The sequence below is a fragment of the Mobula birostris genome, chromosome 24 (assembly GCF_030028105.1).
Source record: "Mobula birostris isolate sMobBir1 chromosome 24, sMobBir1.hap1, whole genome shotgun sequence".
NCBI lineage: Eukaryota > Metazoa > Chordata > Chondrichthyes > Myliobatiformes > Myliobatidae > Mobula > Mobula birostris.
In genome coordinates, this window is record NC_092393.1 from 56,581,251 (window position 1) to 56,603,890 (window position 22,640).

General features: G+C 40.3%; 1 protein-coding gene across 1 annotated transcript in view; it reads right to left on the minus strand.

Annotated features, from left to right (window-relative positions):
• Window positions 1–22,640, minus strand: part of LOC140187055 (cytoplasmic phosphatidylinositol transfer protein 1-like) — a 319,781-nt gene that overhangs the window by 37,318 nt on the left and 259,823 nt on the right. Inside the window, exons 6-7 of the mRNA XM_072241968.1 lie at window positions 19,916–19,987; window positions 5,796–5,891 (exon numbers count right to left, since the gene is read on the minus strand). Coding sequence (XP_072098069.1) covers window positions 5,796–5,891; window positions 19,916–19,987 — 168 coding nt within the window. The remainder of the gene's footprint in view (window positions 1–5,795; window positions 5,892–19,915; window positions 19,988–22,640) is intronic.

Consider the following 22,640-nt stretch of genomic DNA (forward strand, 5'->3'; position numbering starts at 1 on the left):
TCCTGGATCACTGAGTGTGTACCTTCAGGCTTCTGTACCTCCTACTTGATGGTAACAGCAAGAAAAGGACATGCGCTGAGTGCTGGAGGTCCTTAATAATGGATGCTGCCTTTTTGAGACACCACTCCTCAAAGATGTCCTGGGTACTTTGTAGGCTAGTACCCAAGATGGAGTTGACTGGATTTGCAACCTTCTGCAGCTTCTTTCGGTCCTGTGCAGTAGCCCTTCCATACCAGACAGTGATGCAGCCTGTCAGAATGCTTTCCACGGTACAACTATAGAAGTTTTTGAGTGAATTTGTTGACATGTCAAATCTCTTCTAATGAAGTATAGCCGCTGCCTTGTCTTCTTTATAACTGCATCGATATGTTGGGACCAGGTTAGGTCCTCAGAGATCTTGACACCCAAGAGCTTGAAACTGCTCACTCTCTCTACTACTGATCCCCCTACGAGGATTGGTATGTGTTCCTTCGTCTTACCCTTCCTGAAGTCCACAATCAGCTCTTTTGTCTAACTGACGTTCAGTACGCCCTCTCATCTCCATCTGAGATTCTACCAACAATTGTTGTATCGTCAGCAAATTTATAGATGGTATTTGAGCTGTGCCTAGCCACACTGCTCACAATACTTCAAGTGCGGTCTGACCAATGCGTTATAAAGCCTCAGCCTTATAATGCTGAACTTGAAAAAGATAGTGTCAGTGATGGTATTAACGTTGGATACATTTAGATCATGGAACATCATATTTATGACAGAGCTGGTACACAATGGACACTTGCACCGCGTTGTAAACATGTTCAGTCCCAACTCTTTGTTCACATAAAAGTGTATTACACTCAGGGATTTTGATCAATTTAACTGTGAAGTTTTATTTGTGAATCACATGCTCCTTTTTCATAGTAGAGCTCAAAAAGCAGGCAAAATTGTAAAACATGAAAAACTAAAAAAATCAAAAACTTAAATGTCAACAGTTCAGAAGTATTCATCCCCCTTTGCTCAGTACTTAATTGAACCACCTCTCTTAGCTATTACAGCCAGTAGTCTTTTTGGATAAGTCTCTACTGGCTTTGCAGAATGCGATGGAGCAAGATTTGTCCATTCCTCCTTGCAAAATTGCTCAAGCTGTGCCAGCTTAGTTGGGGAACAGCAGTGGGCAGCAATCTTGAGGTCTTGCCAGAGATGTTCGATTGGGTTAAGGTCAGGACTCTGGCTAGGCCACTCAAGGACATTAACTTTCTTAATTTGAAGCCACTCTGTGGTTGCTCTGGCAGTGTGGTTTGGGTCTTTGTCCTGCTGAAAGACAAACTTCCTCCTCAGTTTAAGCTTTTTAGCAGTGACTAGCAGGTTTTTATTGAGGATCTTCCTGTATTTACAGCATTCATCTTCCCATCAATCCTGACCAGATTTTCAGTCCCCGCTGCTGAAAAGCAACCACATGTCATGATGCTGCTTCCACCATTCTTCACAGTAGGGATGGTGTTACCTGGACGATGCGCAGTATTAGATTTATGCCACACATACCACTTCATGTAAGGGCCTAAATGTTCTACTCTTGTCTCATCTGACCACAAGACCTTTTTCTATATCTTTACAGTTTCTTCTAAGTGACATTTTTCAAAGTCCTTACAGGCAAGGATGTGCTTTTGTTTTAGCCAATGCTTCTTCCTTGCCACTCTTCCATAAATAGTCTTTCTGTGCAAGGCCTTAGAGATTGTGAAGTCATGAACTTCATCTCCAGTTGCAGCTACTAACTTCTGCAGCTCACTCAGAGTGACTCTTGCCATCACAGTAGCTTCTCTTACAGGTGCCATTCTTCTCTGGCGACCAGGTTTGGAAGGGCAACCTGACTTAGGCAGTGTTGCTATGGTTTCATATTTTTTCTACTTTTTCGTGATGGCCTGCACTGGGCTCTGAGATATCTTCAGTGCCATTGAGATGGTCTTGTACCCTATCCCAGATTTGTGCTTCTCTATTATAATTGCCCTGACTTGTCTTGAATGCTCTTTTGTCTTCATTTTAGTTTGGTCTGTTGAAATTCTACTGTACTGTTGGACCTTACAGAGAGGGGGAGTATTCTTATGAATTCATTGAAAACAGATGATCATCCAATTTTCTACATCAAAAAAATTGGATTAGTTGGTAAGGTAATATTCCACATCACACCTGAGGAAAGTTAGTGTAGTAATTATAAAGGGGATGAATACTTCTTCAGCCTCACAATTTTGGTTTTTAGTTTTTAGTAAATTGTTGACAGATTTTGGAATTTTTCTTTTGATTTAACATGACGCACAAATTTTTGGTGATTAGCTCACAAAAATTCTAACTTCAATATATCTTAAATTTAGAAAATGAGGCAGTAAAATGTGAAAATAGTCACGGGGGCTGAATATTTTTTCAAGGCACTGCATATTGCATACAAGACATTTATATAATAAACACAGAATTGGTGGTATATAAGAGAAAGTGATAAGGATTGTCTGATCTCATAAATACTGGAGCACCTCAACAGAAGAGGCAGCATCTATGGAGAAGAGTTCTATTTCAGATCCCCAGCATTTATAATGTAATCCATAAGCACAAGTTACATTAATACAAAATCAATAAATCCTGTTAATTACATTTACAGTCGAAAAGGCTCAAAGGTTTATTCACAAAATACTCTGCAGATGCTGGGGTCAAAGGTTTATTTACAAACGTATTTAATTCACCAGGGCTGAATACATCCGGAAGATGCCAGCTTCCATGTTTGCTTTGTGTTAATTTTGGTTATGAAGGTGCCTTCTGACATATAAGGAGAAATTAGCCAGCATATAAGACTGTTAACTCATGGTTCTTCATGAAAGAAAGATGACAAGGTAGTGTTGAGTTGAAATACCACACACCACACAGAGTTGTGAGCACAAATGGAAACAAACAAATCTAACAGTCATGACAGAGATGTGGTTGCAAAGCAACTGGCTTTGTAATTAAATACTGAAGAATATCTGAACTTTAGAAGAGATGAATAAAATTAAAGATTTGGATAAGACACTAAAGAATATTATTTTAGCTCAGAAAATCAGGACGTACGTAGAATCTGTTTGAGCAGAGCTAAGAAAATAAGTGACAGAAAACATGAGTGGTAATTGTATACACAGTATATACAGTCTTAGGCACTTGTAAAACATTTTGTAAATTGAAGATGCTTTCAAAAATAATGAAAAGTTTCTAAACATAAAAAAAACCTTAAAGAGCAGTAATTAATTAAAAAAACTAAATCAAATCATTATTTGGTGTGACCATCCTTTGCCTTTAAAACTGCATCAATTCTCTTAGGTACGCTGTCATGTAGTTTTATAAGAAAATCAGCTCACAGATTGTTCCAGAACTTGCCTCAGTTCTGCAGATTTTGGCTGTCTCGCTTGTTTCTGTCTCTCCAGGTAATTCCAGACAGCCACAATAATGTTGATATCAGGGTTCTATGGAGGCCATATAATTTGAAACCATATAAAAAATCTAGTGCCTAAGACTTTCGAACAGTACTGTAGGGTCCCTAACAGTAGTGGTAATCCAGGGCATGCTATTAATCAGGAAATTACAGTAAAGGTACAGGTGATATGGCTATTACAATAATCATAGGGGCTTTAATCTACTTATATACTGAACAAAGCAAATTAGTACTAATAATGTGGAAGACAAGTTCATAGAGTGTATAAAAAGATAGTTTTCTTGATCTTTATGTTGAACAATCAAAGCTATTTTAGATCTAATATTGTGCAATCAGAAAGAATTAATGATCTGGCCATTTAGGGGATCTTAGGGGAAAAGTGACCACAATCAGTTTGAATTTTTGAGTTAGAAATAGATATGGTTCAATTTGCAATCACATCTTAAATGTAAATCAAAAACTGCATAAACTGGCTCTGGTAGATTGGGAAACTACATTAAAATAATGATTGTAAATATGCAGAGGATAATATTTGAAGAATTAATATAAAGCTAATGACAGACATTCCTACAATGCAAAAAAGTTATCTGCTTGTGCCTATTAACAGAAGTTAACCATAGTATGAGAACAAAGGAAAAGGGGTATAATGTTGATAAGAAAAGAAGAAAGGTGAAGAAATGGGAAGAGAGACCAAACCATTGATAAGGGAAAACCAAGAATTGTCCATTGAGAAACAGAAACAAACAATTGATATATAAAAAAAGAAAAAAAATAGCTAAGGTCGTTATGGATTCCCGATAGACTGAGAGTGGAGAAGCTACATTGGGCATGAAGGAAATGGCAGAAAAATTAAACAAGTATGTCATATGAGAAGAGATTAAGCAGACTGATTTAATACACTTTTGAGATCAGAAGGATAAGAAATATACAAAATTCTTACAAGGTTTGATAGTAGGTGTTGTTTCTCCAGCCTGGGCTGTTCAGTACCAGGTGATGAATTTGTGGAATTTGTTGCCACATGCAGCTGTGGAGGCCAGGTCATTGGGTGCAGTTAAGGCAGAGATTGATTAGGTTCTTGATTGGACATGACATCAAAGGTTATGGGGAGAAGGGTGGAAACTGGGGTTGAGGAGGAGATAGAAAAAATGGATCAGCAATGATTGAATGGCAGAGCAGACTTGATGGGCCAGATAGCTTAATTCTGCTCCTATGTCTTATGGTCATAATCTCAAAACAAGGGCAAAGAAATTATTCACCCTGGAGGTTTGAATATTTGAAATTATCTAAACAAGAGGGCTGTAGAGGCTTATTTGCTGGGTATATTCAAAACAGAGACCAATAAATTTTTAGCTGTTAAAGAAATCAAGGGGAATCGGAACATGGCACTAAAGTAAGTGATCAGTCATATTGTTTCTGAATGACATGAGGAGCTGAATGTGCTTCTAGTTGCTGGTTCATGCGATATAATATGTCACCATCCAGTCTATAGTACAAGGCCACTGCTGTAGAAGTCTGCACCCACCTACATAGCCAAAATCTAATCCAACTCACACATGTGTGAGAGAAAGCTGTTCAGGTACTCTATGGTTGGAAAAACTGGGGATGTACAAAAGGTGGATTTAGCAAGATGTATCCAACGTAAAAATATCATTATTTTTAATGGATTAATTTTTGTTTTATTTAGAGATACAGCATGGTAACAGGCCCTTCTAGTCCAACAATCCTGCACCACCCAATTACACCAATGTGAACAATTAACTCACTAACCTGTACATCTTTGTAATGTGGGAGAAAACTGGAGCATCCAGAGGAAAACCAGGTGGTCTTGGAGTGAATGTACAATCTCCTTACAGACAGTGGCGGAATTGAATCTGGGTCACCGGCACTCTTATAGCGTTATGCTAACTTCTACACTACTGTGCCATCCCCAGTATGTTCCAAAGTAGATTGAAATCTGACAAGACTTATGACAGCTTTTTTATTCCATCCTCATTCTGTGAAATATTTCTCGCAAGGGAAAAGGATTGACTATCAGCTGCCTCAAACTAAGATACATTAAAAATCTACTTTAATCAAACCAAAGCTAATCAGTTTCACCAACCTAATCATGTATTTTTAAAGCTGTTCTGTCTTCACTTTTATTCTATTTCCATGGAAATTAAAATTCTATCTAGTTTCATGCTACCATTAACTCTTACAATTTAATGCAAATATCAGGCAGAATATGGCAAAAAATCATAACTTGGTAAAGGAGAAGAACAATATTTACATTTTTCCTGAGCAAAAATGCAAATTTAAGCATCTCCCACTGTCAGTTTGCACTGTTGCTCAGTTCGACCCAAACATTCTGGTATGTTTGTTCCCTTACCTCAGAATCTTTGTAGTATCGTTCAGGAATTTCATCGTAAGCGATATCAATGAAACACACATCTCTTTCAACATCTTTTGCCTCTGAATCAAAGATCTGCAACACACATGTAAACAATATTTTTTAGTTATGAAAAGTAACACAACAGAAGATAGATGGTCACCAGATGTGCAGAGAGTAACAGATACGTCTAAGTCAGTGAAAAAGGAGGAACTAAATCATGGGATTACAGGGGAGAAGAACTAGTAGAGGACATTATAAGATCTTAATGGCAAACAAGGCTATTTGTCAATCAAATCCATTCTCATTTTCTGTACAGCCTTGGTCTACTGTTCTTCCCTCTGACCCCGCATACTATTTAACATCAAGTGCCTCTTCAACTCCCTGAAAGTTGTCCTGTTTTTGATTCCCTACAGACAGAATTCCACATCATAACCACTCACTCACATCTCCCTGTATTTTTTACCCATTACTTTGAATTTGTGTCATCTGCTCCTCGAACCATCTGCTAGTGGAAAGTATTTCTTTCCATCTTTTATGATCCTGTAAATCTCCACGCAAATTTTTTTCTCAGTTTTCTTTGCTCCAAGGAGAAGAATAGCAGTTTTTCCAGTCTAAGATTGCAGTTTAGATTCCTCATCCCTAGAGTCATTGCAACAAATCTTTCCAACCACCTCTGAAATCTTTACACACAGCACAAAGACCAGAATTAGATGCAATCCTCCATTTGTGGCCTAACCAGTTCTGGCTTTTTTTGTGGTGTCACACAATCTAGTTCCTGTGAAAAACAAAACAATGGGATATTGGAGATTTTTTGCATGGATCAAAAATAATGATTTTTGTTTCAATTCCTCCCTGCATCTGATGTGTCAATTCATGCAGAGTTTTGGACCTGTGCTGTGGAACCAGCCACACACATTTAGATGTCATTTATATCCTTTCCATGGGTGCATGTAAGGTCTATGTACCACTTATGACTTTCGGAGCATCTGTGACGCTGGCTCTGTCAATGAAGAATTGCTTAACTAATTTTAGGCTGATGCTGGAAATCTAACATATGTAAATCCTTCAGACCACATCCTTCTCTGGTAAGTAGCAAAACCCTCAAAGTTCACTGGAAGGGCATTGAACTATTGACAGCGTCTTCTCCCAGACCAGCATCCCCAGCACTGAGGCCCTAGGGCCACTAAGTCAAATATTTTGGGTGGGCCATATCACTCACATACATAACAAATCCCTGAGCCAGAAGCTCTTATTCCAAGAGTTCCAGGTGAAAGGTGAAATGTTTAAGGGGAATCTGAGTGCAATTTTTCTCACACAAAAGGTGGTGTGAGTGTGGAACGAGCTGCCAGCAGAAATGGTGGACGTGGATTCAATTATAACATTTCAGAGAAGTTTGGGCAGGTACACGGATGAGAATGGTTTGGAGGAATATGGTCCGAGTGCAGGTAGATGAGATTAGCAGAAGCCTGGGTCGGCATGGAGTGGATGGACCAAAGGGCCCTTTTCTGAGCCGTATGACTCTTAGACTCTCACCCACCTCTTCCACCACACCAGATCCTACCACTTATTTATACGTACCAGGGGCACGTTACAGTGGCCAGTTAATGCACCAGCCTGTATGGTTTAGGGATGTGGGAGGAAACCCAAATATTCCTACTTGCATGGATTATAAAATGGTATGCGTGAACTTTATTTTCCTAATTATTCAAATATTTTAATTTCTAATAAAGGGTAGCCAGATTGTATTTTTTTTCCCTCACAGAACAGGTAACAGATAACCATAAAGTGCTTTTCAGTTAATCATTTGGAGTGTTGCTCAGAGATGCCAGAAGAAAAATGGTTAAGAAATGAAAAATGATAAACTTCACTAGTTACTTTGTTCAAGACCAGCCTAGGAAAGGCAGAAGTCATGAGGATAAGTTACATTTAAAGGAATAACTTATACTTGATCGGACTGTCATACTGTGGAATGAATATCTCCCTCAGACACTTAATATTTAACTCAGTTGTAACATTTTGAGGATGAGAGTCTGCAATATGGAAAACATTCAGAAATTTCAGATTAGGTCCAAAAGTGATTGAGATTCTGGAAAGTGTTGAAGTGTAATCTTGTTTGGAAAACATACTTACAAACTCATTAAACTAATTTACAGAGGAAGCGAATCATGTGTATCCTTGTGTAGAAAGCACTCTCTACCAGTCAGCGCTTTTCAGAACTTCAGGCAGCTATAATATTTTTGGAGGGTTGGCAATTAATGACTAGGCAAAAGCACGTCACTTTATATAATATACAGCATAATGTCAGCATGTTGTACCTTGCTCTGAAATAGAGTCAGGAGATGTAGAGACAGTATGGATAGAACTGAGAAACCGTAAGGGCGAAAAGACCCTGATGGGAGTTATCTACAGGCTCCCAAACAGTAGCCTTGATACAGGGTGCAAGTTAAATCAAGAGTTAAAATTGGCATGTCACAAAGGTAATTCTACGGTTGTTATGGGGGATTTTAACATGCAGGTAGACTGGGATAATCAGGTTGGTACTGGACCCCAAGAAAGGGAGTTTATGGAATGCCTCAGAGATGGATTCTTAGAGCAGCTTGTATTAGAGCCTACCAGGGAGAAGGCAATTCTGGATTTAGTGTTGTGTAATGAGCCAGATTTGATAAGGGAACTCGAGGTAAGGGAGCCATTAGGAGGTAGTGACCATAATATGATAAGTTTTAATCTACAATTTGAGAGGGAGAAGGGAAAATCGGAAGTGTCAGTATTACAGTTGAACAAAGGGGACTATGGACACATGAGGGAGGAGCTGGCCAAAGTTGACTGGAAAGATACCCTAGCAGGGATGACAGTGGAACAACAATGCCAGGTATTTCTGGGAATAATACAAAAGATGCAAGATCAGTTCATTCCAAAGAGGAAGAAAGGTTCTAAGGGGAGTAAGGGGCGACCGTGGATGATAAGGGAAGTCAAGGACAGTATAAAAATAAAAGAGAGGAAGTAGAACATAGCAAGGATGAGTGGGAAGCCAGAGGATTGGGAGACTTTTAAGGAGCAACAGAAGATAACTAAAAAGGCAATACAGGGGGAAGAGATGAGGTACGAAGGTAAGCTAGCCAAGAATATAAAGGAGGATAGTAAAAGCTTCTTTAGGTATGTGAAGAGGAAAAAATTAGTTAAGACCAAAGTTGGGCCCTTGAAGACAGAAACGGGTGAAATTATTATGGGGAACAAAGAAATGGCAGACGAGCTGAATGGGTACTTTGGATCTGTCTTCACTAGGGAAGAGACAAACAATCTCCCAGATGTAATAGTGGCCAGAGGACCTAGGGTAACAGAGGAACTGAAGGAAATTCGCATCAGGGAGAAAATGGTGTTGGGTAAACTGATGGGACTGAAGGTTGATAAATCCCCAGGGCCTGATGGTCTGCATCCCAGGGTACTTAAGGAGGTGGCTGTAGAAATCGTGGATGCATTGGTAATCATTTTCCAATGTTCTATAGATTCAGGATCAGTTCCTGTGGATTGGAGGGTAGCTAATGTTATCCCACTTTTTAAGAAAGGAGGGAGGGAGAAAACAGGCAATTATAGACCAGTTAGTCTCATGTCAGTGGTGGGGAAGATACTGGAATCAATTATAAAAGATGAAATAGCGGCATATTTGGATAGCAGTGGCAGGATAGGACCAAGTCAGCATGGATTTACAAAGAGGAAATCATGCTTGACTAATCATCTGGAATTTTTTGAGAATGTAACTATGAAAATGGACATGGGAAAGCCAGTGGATGTAGTGTACCTGGACTTTCAGAAAGCCTTTGATAAGGTCCCACATAGGAGGTTAGTGTGCAAAATTAGAGCAAATGGTATTGGGGGTAGGGTACTGACATGGATAGAAAATTGGTTGGCAGACAGGAAACAAAGAGTAGGGATTAATAGGTCCTTTTCAGAATGGCAGGCAGTGACTAGTTGGGTACCGCAAGGCTCGGTGCTGGGACCGCAGCTATTTACAATATACATTAATGATTTAGATGAAGGGATTAAAAGTAACATTGGCAAATTTGCAGAAGACACAAAGCTGGGTGGCAGTGTGAAATGTGAGGAGGGTGTTATGAGAATGCAGGGTGACTTGGACAGGCTGGATGAGTGGGCAGATGCATGGCAGATGCAGTTTAATGTGGATAAATGTGAGGTTATCCTCTTTGGTAGGAAGAACAGGAAGGCAGATTACTATCTGAATGGTGTCAAGTGAGGAAAAGGGGAAGTACAATGAGATCTAGGTGTCCTTGTTCATCAGTCACTGAAAGTAAGCATGCAAGTACAGCAGGCAGTGAAGAAAGCTAATGGCATGCTGGCCTGCATAACAAGGGGGGTTCAGTATAGGAGCAAAGAGGTCCTTCTGCAGTTATACAGGGCTCTGGTGAGACCACACCTGGAATAGTGTACAGTTTTGGTCTCCAAATTTGAGGAAGGACATTCTAGCTATTAAGGGAGTGCAGCGTAGGTTCACGAGGTTAATTCCTGGGATGGCCAGACTGTCATATGTTGAAAGATTGGAGTGACTGGGCTTGTATACACTGGAATTTAGAAGGATGAGAGGGGATCTGATTGAAACATTTAAGATTATTAAGGGATTGGACATGCTAAGAGGAAACATGTTCCCCATGTTGGGGGAGTCCAGAACCAGAGGCCACAGTTTAAGAATAAGGGGTAGACAATTTAGAACGGAGTTGAGGAAAAACTTTTTCACACAGATGGTTGTGGTTCTGTGGAATGCTCTGCCCCAGAAGGCAGTGGAGGCCAATTCTCTGGATTCTTTCAAAAAAGAGTTAGATAGAGCTCTTAAAGATAGTGGAGTGAAGGAATATGGGGAGAAGGCAGGAAAAGGGTACTGATTGTGGATGATCAGCCATGATCACAGTGAATGGTGGTGCTGGCTCGAAGGGCTGAATAGCCTACTCCTGCACCTATTGTCTATTGTCTATTGAAATCTATGGATTATTACCTCTGGTTGAACTTTTAGACAATATACTTGAATTATTCAGTACAAACTCCCCCAGAGCCTGTTACGAAGAGGTGGGGGATGTTCTCATATTGAGGCTGTAGGATGGAAGCATTAAATGGGAAGGCAGGCTCAAAGGTAAAGACTGATGACCTGTGATGTCGATATCCCGAGGAACAAAAGGGAGACCGGAAAGATTACTCCAGCCTAAGACTGAAAGTATCAGGAAGAATAGAAGGAAGGATGGAGAGGAACAGATACAAGCCCAGAATACAGCAGAGTTCAGACACAGTGGACGAAAGGAAAGGGAAGCGTAAATTTTAATTAAATACATTCAACATTCGTTGCAGTGACAACACCACAGTCTTGTAAAGAGCTGAAAATAATGAACAAACTCCTCTCGGGCCTTCAGCCAAGTACAGGTATGGATTATAACTGGCGTTTTGATGACAAACTCCACCATCTTCTCCAGTTATAATCAATACCTTTACCAGTTGGAAGTCTGAAAAGAGTTTATTTGCCCTATACACTAGACCAGCGGTCCCCAACCACTGGGCAGCAAAGCATTTGCTACCAGGCCGTGAGGAAACGATATGATTTGGCGATATGAAACGACATAAGACCATAAGACAAAGGAGCAGAAGTCGGCCATTCGGCCCATTGAGTCTGCTCCGCCATTTTATCATGAGCTGATCCATTCTCCCATTTAGTCCCACTCCCCTGCCTTCTCACCATAACCTTTGATGCCCTGGCTACTCAGATACCTATCAATCTCTGCCTTAAATACACCCAATGACTTGGCCTCCACTGCCACCCATGGCAACAAATTCCATAGGTTCACCACCCTCTGGCTAAAAAAATTTCTTCGCATCTCTGTTCTGAATGGGTGCCCTTTCCTTAAGTCATGCTCTCTTGTACTAGACTCCCCCATCATGGGAAACAACTTTGCCACATCCACTCTGTCAATGCCTTTCAACATTCGAAATGTTTCTCTGAGGTCTCTCCTCATTCTTCTAAACTCCAAGGAATACAGTCCAAGAGCGGACTAACGTTCCTCATATGTTAACCCTCTCATTCCCGGAATCATTCTAGTGAATCTTCTCTGTACCCTCTCCAACATCAGCACATCCTTTCTTAAATAAGGAGACCAAGACTGCCCACAGTACTCCAAGTGAGGTCTCATCAGCACCTTATAGAGCCTCAACATCACATCCCTGCTCCTATACTCTATTCCTCTATTCACAAAGCCATCTATTCCATAATCCAAATCGTTGATGTACAATGTAAAAAGAAGCGGCCCCAACATGGACCCCTGTGGAACACCACTGGTCACCGGCAGCTAACCAAAGCATGATCCCTTTATTCCCACTGTCTGTTTCCTGCCAATCAGCCAATGCTCTATCCATGTATGTAACTTTCCCGTAATTCCATGGGCTCTTATCTTGTTAAGTAGCCTCACGTGTGGCACCTTGTCAAAGACCTTCTGAAAATCCAAATATACAACATCCACTGCATCTCCCTTGTCTAGCCTACTTGTAAATTCCTCAAAAAATTGTAATAGGTTTGTCAGGCAGGATTTTCCTTTAAGGAATCCATGCTGAGTTCTGCCTATCTTGTCATATGCCTCCAGGTACTCTGTAACCTCATCCTTGACAATCGACTCCAACAACTTCCAAATTACTGATGTCAAGCTAATAGGTCTATAATTTCCTTTTTGCTTCCTTGTCCCCTTCTTAAATAGCGGAGTAACATTTGCAATCTTCCAGTCCTCCAGAACCATGCCAGAAACTAACGACTTTTGAAAGATCATCGCTAATGCCTCCGCAATCTCTATAGCTACTTCCTTCAGAACACGAGGGTGCATTCTATATGGTCCGGGAGATTTATCTACCCTTAGATTATTCAGCTTCCTGAGTACTCTCTCTGTCGTAATTGTGACTGCGCACACTTCTCTTCTCTGCCACCCTTGAGTGTCCGGTATACTGATGATGTCTTCCTCAGTGAAGACTGATGCAAAATACTCGTTCAGTTCCTCCGCCATCTCCTTATCTCCCATTACAATTTCTCCAGCATCATTTTCTATCAGTCCTATATCTACTCTCACCTGTTTTTTACTCTTTATATACTTGAAAAAGTTTTTAGTATCCTCTTTGATATTATTTGCTAGCTTCCTTTCATAGTTAATCTTTTCCCTCTTAATGACCTTCTTAGTATCCTTTTGTAAACTTTTAAAAACTTCCCAATCCTCTGTCTTCCCACTAATTTTTGCTTCCTTGTATGCCCTCTCCTTTGCTTTAACTTTGGCTTTGACTTCTCTTGTCAGCCACGGTTGCATCCTTTTTCCATTCAAAAATTTCTTCTTTTTTGGAATATACCTGTCTTGCACCTTCCTCACTTCTCGCATAAATTCCAGCCACTGCTGCTCTGCCGTCCTTCCCGCCAGTGTCCCTTTCCAGTCAACTTTGGCCAGTTCCTCTCTCATGCCACTATAATTTCCTTTACTCCACTGAAATACCGACACATCAGATTTCGGCTTCTCTTTTTCTAATTTCACAGTGAGCTCAATCATGCTATGATCACTGCCTCCTAAGGGTTCCTTCACCTCAATCTCTCCAATCACCTCTGGTTCATTACACAATACCCAATCCAGTACAGCCGATCCCCTAGTGGGGTCAACAACAAGCTGTTTTAAAAAGCCACCTCGCAGACATTCTACGAGTTCTCTCTCTCGAGATCCAGTGCCGACCTGATTTTCCCAATCCACTTGCAGGTTAAAACACCCCACAATTATCATAACACTGCCCTTCTGACAAGCCTTTTCTATTTCCTGTTGTAATTCGTAGTCCACATCACTGCAGCTGTTTGGAGGCCTATAAATAACTGCCATCAGGGTCCTTTTACCCCTGCAATTTCTTAGCTCAACCCATAAAGATTCTGCACCTTCCGATCCTACATCACCTCTTTCTAATGATTTAATATCATTTCTTACCAATAAAGCCACGCCTCCCCCTCTGCCTACCTTCCTATCCTTCCGATACACCGTGTATCCTTGAACGTTCAGCTCCCAGAGACATGCATCCTTTAGCCACATCTCAGTGATGGCCACAATATCATACCTGCCAATCTGTAGCTGTACGACAAGATCATCCACCTTATTCCTTATGCTGCGTGCATTTAAGTATGATTGTATAACACCTTAAGACCAGTATTTGGTACTTTTCGCTTTGATTCCACTGCAACTTTATTGCACTGCAACTCATCCCAATGGCTACAAATTTGCCCCATCACCTGCCTGTCTTTTCTGATATCTTTACTGCTCACTATCTTAGATTTATTTCTGTTTTCCCTTTTCTCTGCTCTATCATTCCGGTTCCCATCCCTGTGCCAAATTAGTTCAAACCCTCCCTAACAGCTCTATTAAACCTTCCCGCCAGGATATTGGTCCCCTTCGGGTTCAGGTGTAATCTGTCCATTTTGAACAGGTCATACTTCCCCCAGAAGAGATCCCAGTTATCCAAGAATCTGAAGCCCTGCCCCCTGCACCAGTTTCTCAGCCACGCATTCATCTGCCTGACGTGAGTCAGCTGCACCTTTCCTCATTCCCTGTCACGAACTGTTGAACTTCAACACCCCCCCCATCCAACCGTTGGCCAGTCCGCAAGAATATTGTCAATATTAAACCGATCCGCAGTGCAAAAAAGGTTGGGGGCTCCTGCACTGGACAAAAGGAAAGCACTAGATCCTTTTTCAGCTGAAAATAAACTCTGAATGTACTAAATTAACCGGGAAGCACAAGGACATCCATGTCATCATTAAAAATTGAAACTTGAGAGATGTCCTGAACTGAAACACCAGAAATAAATTAATTTAAATGTAAAGACGAACTCTTCTGCTGTTTATCTGTACCTTTATCTAATCCTGGAAAGTTTTTTAAGTACAATAAATTATTGTAGTGAGTTATTAATCAGTACAAATTCCCCCAGAGCCTGAATTCTGTAACAGCTACAAAATTAAATAATTATTTGGAGCATTGCTTAGAGTTGCCAAAAGAAAAATGGTTAGAAAGTGAAAAATGATAAACTGCATGCGCGTTACTTTGTTGAAGACCATTCTAGGAAAGGCAAAAGTCATGAGGGCAAGTTAAGTTTAAACACGTACTTTATACTTGATGTCCAGGGCTGTTTGAAAGTAGGCCAGGTTGACTTATACTTCTACAAAGTATAATCCTGCCTTTCCAATAGCAGTGACATGATCAGAGTAATCGTTTTCAAGATATAATGTTGATATAGCTACTGTACAATAGTGAGATATTTGGGCATGGACAGTCAGGGAAGAATGTCATTTATAAAGACACTTGTAAATAGAGTTGGTGGGACAGGAAGTTCCTCAGCATTTTGCATTGCTCTCAATATTATAGCATTGAAACTTCCTGTTTCTCATGCAGAAACTAACCACGAATTGTTACAAGGTTTCTACAACATATATAAAAATTTTTTAAAAATTCACAAAAGGAAAAGATATTAAAGTTACCATTAGATGGAGCCTGAGAGCCACGATGAAGGAATACAAACTGATTAATGTATTTTATCTAACCTCTCTTATTTATCCACTTTAGCCAGTAGCACTGTGAACTCCTCCTGGCAATACCTTCTGCACATCACTCACAGTTTTCCCACAGAAATGGTTAGATGCAGTGATGCAGATGTGTGTCAGTGGTATTTTGATCCAGATGTTCAGGACTGTTTTGAAATAGGCAAGGTTAATTTGTACTTTTATATTTCAGAGCACCAGATTCTACAATCCTTCTTTCTGTAAAGGATCCTGGTCTCACCTATCACCTGCCTGCTTGTATTCCTCCCCCTCCCTCCACCTTCTTATTCTGGCTTCTGCCCCCTATCTTTCCAGCCCTGATGAAGGTCTCAGCCCAAAATGTCAACTGCTTTTTCCCCTCAATAAATGCTGCTTGGCCCATTGAGTTCCTCCAATGTGTTTCTCAAAAAGACTTTCAGTGTCTGCACTCAGAAGGAACAATTTAATTCTGTAAGGTAAAGCTGGAATCAGCACAACAAGAAAGTGGACCTCACACTTCACATTTGTAAAACAAAAGATTCTGTACAAATCTGTCTCACTGTACAAAACAGCTCTCCAAGCAATAGAGGTCTGTTGTGAGATTATGGAATAAAACCTTTCGACTAAAAAACTATAAAACATAGGAGCAGAATTAGGCCATTCAGCCCACTGAGTCTGTTCCACTCTTCCATCATGGCTGATTTATTTTCCCACTCAACCCCATTCTCTTGCCTTCTCCTCCTTACCTTTGACCGTTATGAATCAAGAACCAATCAGTATCCACTTTAAAGACTGTATACCCACTGACTTGGACTCCATAGCCGTCTGTGGCAATGAATTCTACAGATTCACCACATTCTGGCTAAAGAAATTCCTCCTCATTTCTATTCCAAAGGGATGTCCTTGTATTCTGGTCTTTGACTCCCCCACTATAGGAAACATATGTGGACCATCTCAAACATTTCAATGAAGGTCACACCGATAATGTAATTCACCATCGATTTCGGTGCGACAACACAACCTTTGTCTATCAGAGGTAAAGGTCAACACTTCAGCCTTGGTACAAGGTTCACGGTTTACCAGGCAACAATGAACTCTATGCTCTGGTATGCATCTGAGACATAGACTATCTTTTGCAGATTCATAAAGCACTGCAGACACATTACCATTACTGTCTCCGCAAGTCTTCCAAATCCACTGGCAGATAAACAAACCTACGTCAAGTGTTGTCTGCCAGGTCAACATCCCCTGCCTGCGTTTACCCAGTCAGCTCCGATGAGCTGGCCAGATCACTCACATGCTTGTTCCCAGACTCACTGAACAGATATTCTCTCCTTAGCAAAAAAAAACAAACAGGCAGACAGAGGAAGCGGTTTAAGAGGAACTTAAACTGTGAAGAAGCACATCTCTTCCTAGACAACTCATCTATGCTCCTCAAAGTAGAATCCCACACTGACCTCATCAACCACCTCAGAACCAACAAATCATTCTTGATTTCCAGGAACTGCTTAAGATGAAGGATTTAGAGGTAAAGTCAAACAGTAGTTCCATAAAAGCCAGTAGCGTGCTTTTTGATAAATAATTAAGATGTTTGATATTAATTTTTTTGAGTTATGTTAAGAATTTCAATGATGTAGTATTAGTTAATTTTATTACAAACACCATTGTTGGCAATAGTGGGAAAACATTACTGCTGGAGTAAATTTAAAAATGATTTCTTGCCCATTTTGGAGACAGGTAATAACACAAATGGTTGAGGATTGAAATTCAGTTACTCAGTAAAGTATTTCTTTTGCCAATCGTGTCACAAAAGAAAATGATATTCTGAATCTATTGGATACAAATATATTTAGTTATTCTTCTGTGTTCCTGGGAGCCACTGAAGATAATTCTTCACCTATTTATAATTTAATTTATGAGAAGGAGAGGGGAGTTTCTGTGTTTAGAATTCACCTGCACTAACCATTGGGCAATAGGTACAGAAGCCTGAATTCCCACACCATCAGGTTCAAAAACAGTTACAGTCGGCCCTCCTTATCCGCGAGGGATTGGTTCCGGGACACCTCGCGGATACCAAAAAAGGCGGATGCTTAAGTCCCTTATTCAACCTATCGCAATACGGTGGATCTTAGGACCCAGCGGAACCCTGGACCTTACTTAACCTGTCTTGGCACGGTGGACATTAGGACCCAGCGGCGGAGCTCTGAATCCACAGTGTTTCTGTTCACGAAAATAATCACGATCACAATTGAAAGTAAAGTAGAAATAATAAAGCGATTGGAAAGATTTGAAACGCCATCGGTCATTGGAAAAGCGTTAGGCTACAGTCGGTCAACGATCGGAACAATTTTAAAGGATAAAGTGAGAAAGGCCCTGCCCTGATGAAAGCTACAATTATTACTAAGCACGCAGTGGTTTAATTATTGGGTTTTAGGGTTTTGGGGTTTTGGGTTTTTGATCCTTCACATTAACCTGGCACGGATGGAGGGCGCACTCGGGAGCAATCTGTCACTGGATCGCCCAGCGCTGCAACATACGTTTCTAAAGTGTTTTATATGCACAGAAAAGTAAAATATATACTATATACTAAGACAAACGTTTGACTAACTGACGCTAAATAATACCGGATGTACCTGTTCCAACCTACTTAGTAAGAGAACTTCTGTTCTTTTTTCGATCCTGATCCACGATAACCTACGCAATCCTCCCGTATACTTTAAATCATCTCTAGATTACTTATAATACCTAATACAATGTAAATGCCATGTAAAATAGTTGTTATACTGCATTGTTTAGGGAATAATGACAAGAAAAAAAGTCTGTACATGCTTGAACAACAAGTGCTGGAAGAGCACTTCCAGGTTTTCTCAATTCGCGGTTGGTTGAATTTGTGGATAAGGAGGGCCGACTTCAATATTCCTTTCTTGAACTAATTAGCAAAACCCTAATCACTACAGCTAGCAAAACTATGATCATTTTGAGCTAAAATGGGCTTTGATTTTTCTTTGTAATTGTGTTCTTTCTTGTAGAAATTGTGTACAATTTATGCTTAATTTATGGTTTTCTTGTGTTTATGCTGTTACACGGTGCAATATGCCTGCAATTAAGTTTTTCATTGCACCTGTGGTTGTGCACATGACAGTAAACTCAACTTGACTTTGACTTTGAAATACACTCTTATTTTTGGACCTGTTTTCAGAAAACAAAGTGAAAGTGAAAGATAAACAGTGCTGGGAAACTGTTGCAATTCTGCAGTGCAATCAAGTGGTTTAGGGTTACATAAGAATCTGGTCAAATGTTCCCCCAATCCTCCTGCACACTGACATGATAACACAGCTCTATTTCAACTCACTGAACTGCATGCAACCTGAGAGTGAGCATAGTCTTGTTCTTTATCATCCCAAATCTCATGGTAATTTGGAGAGGCACATATGCCAAATTCAGGCATACTTTTGTGATTGGGACACTGACTATTATGAATGAACAAGAGCTTGCATTTGTCACTGCAACATAGTGTACTGATTTGCACAATGCTTTCCAGAGTGAGCTGTAAGATTAGGATTTGATTTATTCTACTGTCCGTGAGGGGTTTGTACATGCCTCCTGTGACTACATGAGTTTCTTCTGGCTTCCTCCCACATTCCAAAGATGTACGGTTAGGGTAGTGACTTATGAGCATGCTATGTTGGAAACGGAAATGTGGTGACATTTGTGGGCTGCCCAGCACAATCCTCACTGATTTGATTTGATGCGAAAGACACATTTCACTGTATGTTTTGATTTACATGTGACAAATAAAGCTAATCTGTAATCTTCTCTCTCTTTGAGCTCAGTTACTATTTCAGATTTACCATTCAACATCCCTCTGCACCTCGGTCAGTATACAATCCTGTCTTGTTGCATTGCCCAGTTTCTCAGACACCGCTTTGCCTTTTATCAGTATTGTGCTTTCCATGTTATGTGATATTATGATACACCAGCGTCATTGCAGTATTCTATACCCTATGCATTGTAGCTTTTTTTTTGTTACTTGGGCACTGTAGGCCCTCCAACATCACAGTTCCTGTCATTTTTAAGGCATCCTATTTCAAGCACAAAACTTGTTAAACTTGTTAAATTCAATTACGCAATATCAATAAAATGGGTATGTTTTGTAGAAATATTTTCAGTTTTCTGCAGAATTAATCTTTTCAATTATTTATTGAACCAGACCAAACAGAATCATCTGTTTTGCCTGCAGCAACGTTGGGAGTGTTGAAGAAACTCAGTGGGTCAAGCAGCATCTATGGAGGGAAATGGACTGTTGACGTTGAGATGCTTCATCTGGACACTATTGTATCTGTTTTGTCTATATTTTAGGAATTAAATGATTATAGAATATTTATTTTAAAATAATTACATTGCCTCCTACTTCTGAACTCTCATTGGAGCTAAGCAATATTCCAGAAGTTGGGAATGCCTTGACATTTATAGAAAATTATCGAGTGCATTAGTTGATAACTGAGAGCAACATTGAAGCAGAATTGCCTGCAAAACATTAGGTACTTACATGATCATTTGATCCATTGTTATCTTCATACTTTGTCTCTATATGAATGGAAAATTTAGGCAAAAAAGAGCACTGAAAAACAAAAGTAAACAAATTTAATCACCTTGTTTACATTCATGGCAAGAAAATGTTCAGTGCAGAAACATAACAAGACAGGTGGCCATATATTCTTGATAGAATTCGGCAATAATGAGGTATAAACGTTACTATAGAGAGACATGTTTCTCTGAAATTTTTATGAATATCCCTGACAATCAGGAAAATTCCATGGAAATTCAACCTTTCAAAGCACGTCCTAAAACTTGCAAGCTTGATGTTGTGAACCGCGGTGCAGTTATGGGCCTGTGTACTGTGCATTCCCAGAAAGATTGCTCAGTACGGTATTAACATTAAATCAGTATCTAACAGGGGGTAGATGCTGCCTTCTGATTTTTTTTAAACTGCAGAAGCATTCACCTGACAGTACCTCTTCCCACAAGGGGCAGGTACAAAATATGCTCAAAGGTACTGTTGTGATTCTTTATAAGCATCTCACAGTTGGTGGCGAGGGACTATTCTCCCTGCTAATTTTATAATTCCTCCCTTACTGCACTGTCTCTGTTTACAACACTCAAAGGAAGCAGCAGGCAGGAATCAGACCTGTATCTATCTTGTTTTCCTCAGTTTGCATGCTTTAAAACATCTGTGCCAAGCAGTTCTTCAGATTTCAAAATTGTCCCCTCCTCTCAGTAAATGGCAGGATACTTGGTAGTGTGGGGGAGCAGAGGGATCTGGGGGTACATGTCCACAGATCCCTGAAAGTTGCCTCACAGGTAGATAGGGTATTTAAGAAAGCTTATGGGGTGTTAGCTTTCATAAGTCAAGGGATAGAGTTTAAGAGTCGTGATGTAATGATGCAGCCCTATAAAACTCTGGTTAGGCCACACTTGGAGTACTGTGTCCAGTTCTGGTCACCTCACTATAGGAAGGATGTGGATGCATTGGAAAGGGTACAGAGGAGATTTACCAGGATGCTGCCTGGTTTAGAGAGTATGGATTATGATCAGAGATTAAGGGAGCTAGGGCTTTACTCTTTGGAGAGAAGGAGGATGAGAGGAGACATGATAGAAGTATACAAGATATTAAGAGGAATAGATAGAGTGGATAGCTAGCGCCTCTTCCCCAGGGTACCACTGCTCAATACAAGAGGACATGGTTTTAAGATAAGGGGTGGGAAGTTCAAGGGGGATATTAGAGGAAGGTTTTTTACTCAGAGAGTGGTTGGTGCGTGGAATGCACTGCCTGAGTCAGTGGTGGAGGCAGATACACTAGTGAAGTTTAAGAGACTACTAGACAGGTATATGGAGGAATTTAAGATGGGGGGTTATATGGGAGGCAGGGTTTGAGGGTCGGCACAACATTGTGTGCCAAAGGGCCTGTAATGTGCTGTACTATTCGATGTTCTATGTTCTCTCAGGAAGATGCTGACTCAGAGGGCACCAGTTAGAAGATAGCAACTCAACTGCATAATGGTAATATACAGTACAAGAGATAAAGGTAGACGGATTCTGTTAAGTATGTCTCCCAACAAAGTATTTCCAGTAATCCAGAAATAGTTGGTACATTCACAACATACATTTTGACTGTGACCTCCAAATGAATATAGGCATTTTCCCCGTCCCATTCCAATTTCCCCAATACTGAAATCTTTTCCGATGTCTGTGAGTCTGAGAGTCCGGGGCCAAGGACTGGAGCCCGGAGATGGCCTGACCTAGGAATGGAGGCCTATCTGCATGTGTGAAGGGGTGGCAAAGGGCTTGTTTTTGCTGTTGTTATCTTGTTTTGTTCAGTTGCTCTGTGTTGTGTATTGTGTTGAACATTGTGGGCATGCTAGAATGGTGCCAGAATGTGCAGGGACACTGAGCATTCCTTGGGTGTGTTGGTTGTTAACTCAAATGGCGCACTTCACTGTATGTCTCAATGTACTTATGATAAATAACTCTGAATCTGAATCCACTCCACAGCACACTAACCTCTATAATCAGAGACCAAACTGACCATCATGATCAAAAAAGTATACAAGTCTGACTGTAGGAATTATAGTTATTTCTCTGCTGCTGCCAGAGGCAAAACCATCACAAAGATTTTCGTCATCTGTGCAATTTTAGAGGCTGAAATTGTTAATCCTTTCACTGAAGTGGAATGGTAGATGAACCTTACACTAAACATCCAGAAGATAAAGACCCTTTCCTGCCCCCTCTAGACAACACATCCCACTGACAAATAAGATTCATAATGAGATACTGGAAAACAAGGCTCATGTTTCATATGAAAAACTTGCCTCTCAAATCCCCTTTAAATCATCTTTCTCTCACTTTAATTCTGTGCTCCTTAGTTTTAGACTCCCCTACCCTGGGAAAATATCTGTGGAGATCTACCTATCTACCCTTCAGAATTTTATGTATTGTACCTCTGCAAGGTCACCCACAGCTTCCTTTGCACCGGAAAAAGCAATCTCAGCCTATCCAGTCTCTCCTTATAACCCAAGACTTCCAGTCCAGTTAACACTCCTGTGAATCTTTTCTGCACCCTCTCCATCTTAATCACTTCCTTCCGAACACGTGACAACCACAAATGAAGTTTTGTTTTGTAAACCTGTAAAATGACGTCCCAAATGCTCAAGATAAACAGATTATAAAGATAAAGATTAGCTTTATCTATCACATGTACGTTAAAACATACATTG